The sequence below is a fragment of the Gavialis gangeticus genome, unplaced genomic scaffold, assembly GCF_001723915.1.
Source record: "Gavialis gangeticus isolate Ggan-Ray unplaced genomic scaffold, GavGan_comp1, whole genome shotgun sequence".
Taxonomy (NCBI): Eukaryota; Metazoa; Chordata; order Crocodylia; family Gavialidae; genus Gavialis; species Gavialis gangeticus.
Window position 1 is genome coordinate 10,833,287 of NW_017729009.1, and position 10,461 is coordinate 10,843,747.

The 10,461-nt window shown below is 55.5% G+C and overlaps 1 protein-coding gene across 5 annotated transcripts in view; it reads right to left on the minus strand.

Moving 5' to 3' along the window:
* Positions 1–441: 441 nt before the first annotated feature.
* Positions 442–10,461, minus strand: part of LOC109292549 (sodium-dependent lysophosphatidylcholine symporter 1-like) — a 22,050-nt gene continuing 12,030 nt past the window's right edge. For 2 of the 5 annotated variants that reach the window (XM_019510032.1, XM_019510033.1), the window contains exons 2-14: positions 10,199–10,318; positions 9,875–9,999; positions 9,309–9,441; positions 8,846–8,924; positions 8,030–8,187; positions 7,845–7,935; positions 7,362–7,483; positions 6,947–7,030; positions 6,791–6,871; positions 5,323–5,435; positions 3,947–4,090; positions 3,359–3,535; positions 442–2,609 (exon numbers count right to left, since the gene is read on the minus strand). In XM_019510032.1, coding sequence (XP_019365577.1) covers positions 2,576–2,609; positions 3,359–3,535; positions 3,947–4,090; positions 5,323–5,435; positions 6,791–6,871; positions 6,947–7,030; positions 7,362–7,483; positions 7,845–7,935; positions 8,030–8,187; positions 8,846–8,924; positions 9,309–9,441; positions 9,875–9,999; positions 10,199–10,318 — 1,461 coding nt within the window. In that variant the 3' untranslated portion in view covers positions 442–2,575. Of the gene's footprint in view, positions 2,610–3,358; positions 3,536–3,946; positions 4,091–5,322; positions 5,436–6,790; positions 7,031–7,361; positions 7,484–7,844; positions 7,936–8,029; positions 8,188–8,845; positions 8,925–9,308; positions 9,442–9,874; positions 10,000–10,198; positions 10,319–10,461 lie in introns of those variants that run through there. The other 3 variants (XM_019510036.1, XM_019510034.1, XM_019510035.1) reach the window with 3 other exon arrangements.

Here is a 10,461-nt window from a genome sequence, read left to right on the forward strand (position 1 = left end):
CCATAAAGTAAGACTGCAGAAACCAAATCCATTATGTTGGAGCACGAAGGCTTAGAAGTCACCCCGATTCAAATCCCGTTGGGAGTGAGTGCTCTCTCTTTACTACCTGCCTGTACTCGCAGATCTGTGTACCTACAAGTGCCAGCCCCACGACTGCCAGATCTCTTCAGTCCCACCTGAGAAAGGAGCACGGCAAGGGTGACCAAGGATCTGGAAGGCTAAGCGGTCAGGCTGGGTAGCACCAGAGCAAGGGGACAGGATAGGTTTCTGCCCAGATTGCAGTGTCAGTCTGTGGGGAAGGTCTCCAGCCTGCAAAGCAAACAGATGCTACTGGGACAGTTGCCTGCAGCAGCACCCTGCCAAAACAGCTCACCTGCAAAGAGCGCTGGGAATGGAGCACCTGCCCCGGCTTGCATAACAAGAAACTCCAGGAGGAAAACATCATCAGCATGCATGCTGCTTTAATAGCTCATAATAGCACACGGCAGGAGTCTCAACAGCAAATACAGCGGGGACATATCAAACCCGGGAAGTGCCCATCTCCAATCACACCTCTCTATGGGAAGCTCAGTGCCGTGCCATATATGTGACATCCAGCCCAGCTAGCGGGATACAGCAATTGTGCATGCGTTCGGACACAGCCACTGCTTACATGGAACCAGAAGGGAAGCAACAATCATTTTGCTTTTCTTGGCACTTCCTTCCCTGAAAAGCATGTAGAAAATGCTGTGCGCAAGCAAAGAAACATGTCCTAAGCAAAGGGGTCCCTGTACCTGACCCCCTCAGGCCAAGGCAGGGCCTCACAAGGCACTTACTTTTCTTCACAGCTGACAAAAAAATAGGAAAGGAGCATCTTTTTCTTGTGTATAAGCTATTCCAAATCTGTCTGGGATGCAGCAGATAGCGAGTTTGTCTACCTACAACGCGCTCCAAGAGGGCTCATATAAAAGGCTGCTAACGCTTAAGCCTCACGACGCCACTTTAAGAGCCAGATTTCCAAATGCAGTAGGAGCACTGTCTGCAAAAATATGGCCACTGTGTGTGCAGACTGGGGGGCTGCAAAGCTAAACTGAGGTCAGAAATAGCCCTGGCCAAACCTGCTTCCCCTCCTGTGCAATGCCACTTGCACTTCAGTTTTCCTGCCTCCAAGTTTAGCTGTTATGCTGTGGTCACATCCTGCTCTGGGGTTTTATGCTCCTCATCTTGTTGTTACAGTGGGAGATCTCTGGTGAGCTTTAAAAGGTCCCAGTTGTGCAGCTTTGACCTAGGGACTGTCATTAGCATTCAATCAGCCCTCTCCACAGAATGCATTTGACATCTTTCCCTCCCAAAAAGCCCATCCCTTTCAGAGATGGCAGACAGGGCAAACCTTGTAATAAGCTCCTAAAAGAGCATGATCACAGGCAAGTCGGTCCATTGCTGCAGCCTCTTCCAAGGCAAAATTCATCTGTGGCCAATAATTCACACACCCAGCAAGACCAAGGCAGGGAACTGCTGTCAGCATTGGATAGTACAGCATCTAGACACCTTCTTTGCAGACTTCTTATTTTGGACACATGCATTTCTTCTACATGGCTAACCCTCACCTTAGTAGAAAGCAGGATTTTCCCATGTATACAATGCAGTTTTTCTCCCCCAAAGAGAGGCTCCTAAAGCAGGGTGTTTCTGATCCACCAAAGCTGCAGGGAAGGGCAGCTGCTGAAGCTCCCACCCTATCTCCCAATACATTGGAGAGGAGCCTGGGGACACTGGCGAGAGAAGTCAGGTTTGTGGGGGGCAAAAAATCAGGACAAGGGGCATGTTAAACAGCCCCTGCCTCACCACCACTGACAATACAGGGGGTGTCACAGAGGCACCATTTTACCCTTTTTTGAAGGGTGCCTCTTGCACACCAGCACGTCTTGTACACCTCAAAATACACTGACAATTTAGACATGGGGGAAGTTAGAGGCAGGCCTTCTGGGAAAACAGGGGAGCTGCTCCAGACGAGGTGGTGACCAGAATATGCTGCCTATATACATAGTAAGCAGTGAAGGAGGCTTTAGCTGATCACTGGATGGGGTCAGAGGCAGCTTCATGTCTTGGCATGGATACAGCGCTCTTTCTGAAACAGCAACATTCCCCCCAGTCCTAGTGCTTGGGGTCCTGATTATCACCACCCAGATGACAGATTGCTGTCACTTTCTTCCCTGAAACGTGCCTGAACCTCTGCTGCCCAGCTCCCCTCCTCGGTGTATTTTCTGAGAGTGCTCTTGGCAGAGCTTGGGTCCAATTTTCCTTGCCATCCTTCCCAATCAGCTGTGGCAAATGAGTGCCGGGATCTTTCCTTGCACAAAGAGAAGGCAGGTGCTGGCTCAAGATCAACATGCCAAACCCCGTTCTTCAAGGCCAGGGATGCTCCCCGCAGCAGCCGGGGGGGTGGGGTCGAGAAAGGCAGCAAGCAGAGAGCAGCGTTTTGTGATACAGAAATCGGGAACAACAGGAAGCAAAGCCATCAGATCAAACGGGTGCATCCTGGCAGTGCTCGGTGACAGGGAGAGCTTTCCAAGGAAACTCTGCAAGGTCCGTGTTTGTTTTACCCGGAGTTTGCATTCTCCCTCCGGCCTTGCCTGGTAGGAAGAGCATAAATTAACACAGAATTCCTCTTCAAGTTTGCACTGGAGGGCAAGGAAAGGGAGGAGAAAGCACGCCATGTCCCAGACTGGACAGAGAATTTGTGAGCAAACTCTCCTTTCCTCCCCCACAGCCGAGGCAGGGTGACAATCACCTGGATGAGACAGACTCCCGGAGCCACATCTGCCCCTGTCCCCTTGCAGCCCTGCCTGCTGGCAGATGAGGACCGCTGGCTTGAGCTGTGTCCCCAGGCAGAGGACAGAGGTTAGGAGAGACCCCTGACTCAGCCAATGATATCAGACCCCCTCACGTTTCCCAAGTCATCTTCCTTCTCAAACCCTGAGGAGCCCCAAAATGATGCTCTGAGGCAGCCCAGCACCGTCTAAAGTGCTTTAAAAACCCTAAGTGCATTTGGATAATCTACTAAAGGAATCCTCTAGCCCCCGGCAGTCATTGCAAAAGCCCTGTAGGAGAACTGGCAATGGGGGAATCTTGCAGCAGCTACAGTCTCAGCCTCCCTTAGGTAGGAGGAGTGTCAAGCCTTTGCTGCTCAGTTGCTATGTAACATGGGTCAAAACTCAAATTAAGCTCTGCTGTGGATTTTTCTCCCGATGCTCCTGCTGGGATTTCCTCCCAGCAAATCACCTCCTTGGCAGAAGAGACCCCTGCACAGTCCCTCAGCCACTTCCAGAGCAAAAGGCCTGGACCAGAGTTCCCCAAGGCCCACGAATCCCACTGCACTTACTCGACTGCCTCCATCTCCACCTTCATCTGCCGCCTCCGCTCCTCGTTGATGGGGTAGAAGTAGAAGGTGACCATGGAAGCCAGCAGCAAGATGATGGGGACTGGAGCCATGAGGATTTTCAGGGTGAGGATGACAGAGGGGTTGTGTGTGCAATCACCAGCCTTGTAACCTGCAAAACTGAGGAAGAGCGTGGCTTGAAGAGTGTCTGCTTTCACCTGTGAGGTCCAGGGGTGGTTTGGGCCCTGGGAAGAGGACACCCTAAAGGCTAGGTGTGGTGGGAGCTCTGACGATGAATCAGCTCACACCTTCTACAAACCCAGGGAGTCATGGAAAAGAGCAGTGAAGGAGCAAGCAGAGACATCCTTCCCAAGCCCTCTTCTCTGCAAGCGCTCTAGGGAATGGCTCGGTGGCATGCCCAGCTATTCCCCTCTCAGCTGTGCCCAGCAGGAAACAGGAGAAGCAATGGCTCTGGGGCACTCCCAGGGACTCCAATTCCAGCTTTTCCTGACAGGGGCCAAAGAGAAGGCAGCAACATGAAGTTTACCCACTAACATGAATCTTTAAGAGAAAACAGAGTCTGAGGCCTACTGTAAGCTCATGGTGGAGATCCCCAGCGCAAGGCCACCAGCAAACTTGTTGAAGAAAACGTAGAAGGAGTAGAAAAAAGCTTCCAGGTTCAGGCACTTGGGGTTCTTCAGCCTGAAATCATCCACTGCATCCGGCAGCATGGACCTGGGGATGAGCAGCTCGTTAAGGAGGCAAAGCGGCTCGACTTCTGACGCCACCGGCCTCCAGCCCGGGCAAAGCTTTGGGCTTTCAGGGGAACAAAAACTCTCTCGGGACCATGCCTTTCAAGTCCGCACGCAGGCTCAGAAGCTGAATTTATGCATGAATATGCACACCTTTGCACCTAAGGGTAGGAAAGGAACCTTGGGTGCTATTTTGGGAAGAGGAAGTCATCCCTAAGCTCAGTGGTCTGCATAAGGGAAACAGGCTGGCACGGAGCAGCAGCTGCTCTCGGTGCCCACACAGGATGCGTTAACACCAATGTAACGCATGGGCTTTGTATGCAGGAGCAGAGGGATGATCTGCCTGCTATTACAGACCTTTGCCACCAGGGGGTGAGGAATCCCATAATAATATCCGAAAATAATATCCTGTTGGCAGGGAGCAAGGGTTACCCCAGGGAGAAAGTGACCCCAGCTGCAGCCAGATGACCCCCAGGCTGGGAGTTAGTTAGTGCTGGCTCTGCAAAAAGCAGCTGCACCCCAGGCAGTGACAGCACCGGCACAGGGCTCGACACTGCATCTGCTCCACAGACACCAGCAGAAAGGCTACTGGCGCCACTATAAATGTGCTGCACCGGCACTATCTGCACTTGACAGAACCGACACCAGGGCTGCACAATTCCCCAGCTGAAAGCCAACAGCAATTCCCCATCTGAAAGACAGTAGCAGACGCTGCCCTTTCAAACCCCGCTCCTGCCCGCTGCCAACTTCTTGCATTATTTAGCTCTGCAGGCGAACACACTAGGCCTTGCTCAGTGGCGTTTTCCTAGTGCACAGTTCTCCAGCCATTAACTCCCTGCAGGGGGTTGCAAAGAGGATGGAGCTGGGCTGTTCTCAGTGGGGGCAGATGACAGGAGCAATGGGCTCCAGCTGCAGCAAGGGAGGTTTAGGTTGGATATTAGGAAAAACTCTCTCACTAGGAGAGTGAAGCACTGGAAGAGGTACCCGGAGAGGTGGTGGAGTCTCCATTCTTGGAGGTTTTTAATACCCGGGGAGCCAAAGCCTTGGCTGGGATGATGTAGTTGGGACTGGTCCTGCTTTGAGCAGGGGGTTGGACTGGATGTGACCTCCTGAGCTCCCTTCCCACCCTCATGTTCTTATGATAGTGTTTCTCCTCCCAACCCTTTAGCCGTCCAGGAGCAAGTTGTCCCTGGCCTGCAGGTCTCTGCCACTCACCAGGGTAACAGGTAGAGGACACCCAGGCTGCATCCCGCCATGATCACCATAACGACAAAGACTGGGAAGTTGTGCGTCACTTGGGTGATAACGATGAGGGCAGGAATGATGATCTGGGGTGCAGAGGGAGGCAAGAGAGAAACGCTCTTGTGCCCATCTGGCTCATCAGGTATAAGGAACTCCTTCCCCCTGCTCCATTCCCATTGCAGCAATCCCTGCACCCTTCTTCCCCAGACCTGCCTGCAGCATGCCCACACTAAGAGGCTGCTAGGGCAACCACTCCCCTGCACCGCCACCTCAATGATAGACCATCCCTGGAGGATCCGGTGCATCACGTACATGGAAGAGCCTTGGGTCAGGGCCTGCATCTTTCCTGGGGCTTTGTGGGGGGCTGGGCACACAGACAGAGGTCAGTCCATGACAGCAGCCATGATGCATTCATCATGACACACCCCGAGTGCCCCAGGCACCCCGTCCCCACCCCACGGGACTTCAGGAAGGTGCCGTCATGGGTGGGACAAAGGCTGAAGCAGGAACCTGGAGTCCTAGATGCTAATCTGGGTTCTGCCACTGATTTGTGGCATGATCTGGGGTCAGGCACCTAGAGCTGGCCTTACCAAGGTATCTGAGCCTCTAAAGTTGCAGACAATAGGTTTTCCGAGAGGGACTGAGTGAGTTAGACACTTAGCCATCACGACTTGAGCCAGGCACCGACCAGTTCCAGCCTATCTGAGCTCACTAGGGGCCCAGCAGCATCTTTAGGCACCTAAATACCATGTCCAATCCGACACCTTGAGTGCAGCTCAAACTGATCAGTACCCACCAGCAAGCTGAGGCTTTCCACAGTGCTTGCTGGGGCAGGGCCAAGCTCCCACCTGGCCCCGAGGTGACTTTGACACCAGTCAGCTCTTGGAGCCTAAGAGCCTGAACCCCCTGCGCAGGGGACATAACGCAGCTGGCCCTTGATCTCCCCATGCCGTATCCCTATACAGGCTGGGGGTGGAAGGCCCTGAAGAAATGTGAAGGAATCAGCTCGCTCACTCTGGGCATCAAGGACACCCAATAAATGGAGCCACACCACACCGTGGTTTGCAAACAGGGTGGGAAGAGAATGGATGTACCACTAGTTGCACTGGATGCTGCTGAGACTACACAAACAAGACTAGGATTGCTTCCTAGCCCTTCTGCAGCATGCCCACACCATGAGCGGTGAGGGCTGGCAGGAAAGCCTCCCGCCACTCCCACTCACACCCTCAATGCCCTGCGTAGCTGCAATGAGGAGGTGGCACCGCGTGCTCGCAGACAGCTCTCCAGGGTGCCGGTGCCAGCTGAGCCACCACAGGCTGGCGGCTGCACTGGAGAGCAGGACATCATGCTTTGCACCAGGGAGCTCAGCTGGAAGTCGTGTGGGCAATGGGGCACACACAGCTACCCTAGCTTTGGGGGCACGGCAGCCTTGGGGACCTACCGACAGCCCCACGAGCACTGTCTTCTTCCCAAACCGCACCAGCATGCACTGCCACACGGGGATGGAGAGGGAAGCCGTGACCTGGGGGGGAGACACACACAGGGGGGCTCAGTGGCTTGGAGGAGCAGGGACTGGGTGAGGGGCAGACGGACCTACCAGCATGATGAGCACCAGGTGCTGGAACCTCCCAGCCATCCCGCTGGCATGCGTGCAGTAGAAGGCAAAGATCCCCTGGGCAACCTGGAAGGGAGCATGGACATGGGCTCACATGGGAATCCCAAGCCGTGCACAGCTGCACTGGGAACCTGCAGCCCCACGCTGGATTGCAAGCAGCTTCCTGGAGCCAAGGGCTCGGCACCACATCTCTTCCAGCCTGAGGAGCAGGGTATTCAGCCCCTGAATACCATGCAGCTGGAGGTGAGAGCTCCTGTAGGCTGTTCCTCTCCCCTCCCACCAGAGCTGGAGCATTTCACACCCCTGGACACAGTGGCCTTCTCACACCACTTCATTAGATGGTTCCACCCGGCTCTGCCCGATACTGCCCTGCTGCCTCCCCACCTTGCCCTGGTACCTGGAAGGCCAGGGAGGCCAAGATGAAGGCACAGAGCAGGTGGGTGTAGGACCGGTGTGCCAGGATGACCCTCAGGCTCCTGAAGAAGGGTATCTTTGCTTTCTCCAGGGGACCCAGGGGCCCTGCAGGGAGGTGACGGAAAGCAGAGCCATCAGGAGCAGCTGGCAGGCCTGCCCATGGGAACGCACATTTAAACAGAGATGGGAGCTCCTCTGTGCTGCTAGCTAGGATGAGTGTCCAGATAGGGATGGACTTCCACCCCATCTTCTCTTGCACCCTCTGTGTAAACAGCAGCCAGCAGGATGGGGGTGAGGGGCCTCCCAGGAACTGACCTAGGTAGCAAAGGAGGCTGGACAGCAAAACGCCATCACCACAGCCCAGGACGCAGTGCCAGCCACATGCCCTGCCTACCACCCAGGAGACCCTGGTTCCACTGCTACCCAGCACCATCCAAGCTCCAGCCAAGGGCAGCAGCCACCTTACCAGGCTGCTCCTTCACTCCAAACACGAGGACCAGGCAGGACAGGATGTAGAGCGAGCCCAGCACCACGGAGGCAATTGTATATGCCCCGCGCTGGAAAACAGGAGCCGGTGCAGTCAGCTCAGCCTGGGCCAAGTCGCTGGGAGGGTAGGCGAGAGGCAGCGTGGGCCAGCGGCCAGGCCCTTACCGTGTTTTCCAGCGTGTCGGTGAGGCCCGCGGAGGTGTGGTTCTGCAGAGTCCCGTTGAACGTCGCACAGATCTGGGTCATGCTGGCATGGTACCTGCCCACGATCTGCCCCTGGATGCCCGAGCCGACCAGCGTGCTGAACACCTCCACCCCCATTCCTGCCAACAGCCCACATGGCAGAGGGGTCAGCTGGCCTGACCACCCCAGCCTGAGGCAGATCTCCAAGGATGGAGCAGCTGGTCTGCGCCTCGCACTGTGATGCACTAGCTTTGTGTGTGCAAACACGTGAGTGCTGTTGCCAGAGGGGAAAAGAGGCCAGCTATTGCTACCTACTCTGGGATGTTACCCCTGAGCTCCAGGAGAAAAAGCTGGAGGTTTGGAGCTAGGACCACCACTCCACTCTTTCCCCCACCTCTAAAGGACCAACTTATCCCAGGTGAGTCTACGTGTGCATTCAGCAAGAGCCCCAAAGCTGGGGTCTGCTCACAACAGCCACACATGGTGCAGCATGGCATTGCTTTAGCTGTGGATCAGATGTTTACCCAAAACAGAACAGGCACCCCGGGATCGACGTCCAAGCTCCCGGGGCATTCCCTATGAGCTGCACAGCCCAGTTGCTGTCTCACTGCAAACGCATGGGGATGCCAAGCAAGGGCTATACTTATATACAAGCATACTTCATGATATATTGGGACACATTCAGCCTGGACATCAGGCTATTGCACCACTGGAGCACAAGGAGCCTGCCCTGGCCAGCCCCCGGCATGCAGTAAGGGAGCTCACAAGGCTCCATGGCCATAGGGTGCAGACACTTACGGTAGGCAGTGGCTGAGTCCCGGTCTCTCTGACTGCCCCCCAGGAACATGGTCAGTGAGGAGTAGGGCACATGATAGCACTGGGGAGAAAACAGGTCAGACACCTCCACCCCAGAGCATTGCAGTCACTTCCTTACACTGAGCCCAAGACTGTCTGCCTCTATCGGTTCCCCGTGCTCCCCAAGAGCAGATAGCTCTCCTTCTTGGCCACACTGGACCCTCTCCCTTTACAACTGGGTCTTTGGTCACCAAAGGGCACTAGGCAAAAACCAGTGGGCCCCACAGCGGGGTCTGTGGACTGCTGGCAGGCAGCGGGACCTGAGTGGGTGGGCTGCAGTGACAGCTGGCCATGAGAGATACCAAGACTTGAAAGGGACCCGCTGGTCCCAAACGTCTAGGAATCACAGGGGCACACAACTCAGCCCAACCCGCTACAGTGCACAACCCAGCACCACCTTCCTTACAGTCTTGCAAGTCTGGAAGCAGCAGTACATGACCAGGTACCAGAGGCACTTCTGCCAGAGACGGGTGGTGCCAAAGGGCACAAACCACAGCATGCAGTAGAAGGTGACTCCAAAGGGCATGGAGAAGGCGATCCTGCAGGGACATGCGGCGCCCATCAGACATGAGCCCTCCTGCCAGCCGGGGCTGCCTGCTTTGGCCTCCGCTCCCCATTGCAAAACCACAGCCCAGCTGAAGCCAGAAGGCCAAGGCAGGCAGAAGGGAGCCAGCTCTGGGCAAAGCAAGGGGGAAAGAGCACGCATAGCCAGCACCAGAGCTGTACCCAAGCCAGACCTGCTTATCTAATGCTTGAGATCCACCAAGTCTCAGGCCCCAGCAGCCGTGGGTGTTTAGGACCGTTGAAGGAACTGTGAAGCCAGTGCTGTAGCACAAGGGATATTCCCAAAAGTCATGTGAAATAAGCAACCCTTTTTTATGCCCATCGGAAGCTCACAGTGCAATGCGTCCAGCCCCTAAGCAGTCGCAGTGCCGAAGGAGACTGAACCCAGCTGGTCCCTGCCTCATTCACCATGGGATCAGCTTGCCAAGCTTCCTCCTGGGGCTCCTACTGACCAGGAAGCCGATGGCGGGGTCCGTCACTGCATCCCAGGCTTGTCCAAGGAAAAGGATCAGTGAGACGTGAAATGGCTTCAGCTGCGGGAGGGAAAGAGGCCAGCATGAACGGGGAGGAGACCCTGGCTAGCAGCAGAGAGCAATCAAAGCAGCAGGGCTGGGGGTAGCCTGCTCCAGGAAGAGGTCCAAGCTGCAGCCCCCTGGCATCTATGTACTGGTTTCCACCCCAGCTCACATGCAATTCTCTGTCCCATCCCACACAGAGACAACAGGCACTCACCTGAGCAACATCCAGGAGGAAAATCTGGAGGAAGAAACCCAAGGCACTGCCCGTCATCTGGTAGGGGCTGCCCCCGATGGCATAACACACCTTCCGGCACAGCGGCAGCATCGGCCGTCCCTGGGAACAAGACCCCCCCCCAGCAAGCCAGCTCAGCACAGAACCGAAACGTGGGCCCAGGTGTCAGCCGCCCTGTCCGGCCTGCTATAAAGCCACAGCTGCACCTGGTGCTTTGGCCCAGAGGAGCAGGGCACGATGGCAGC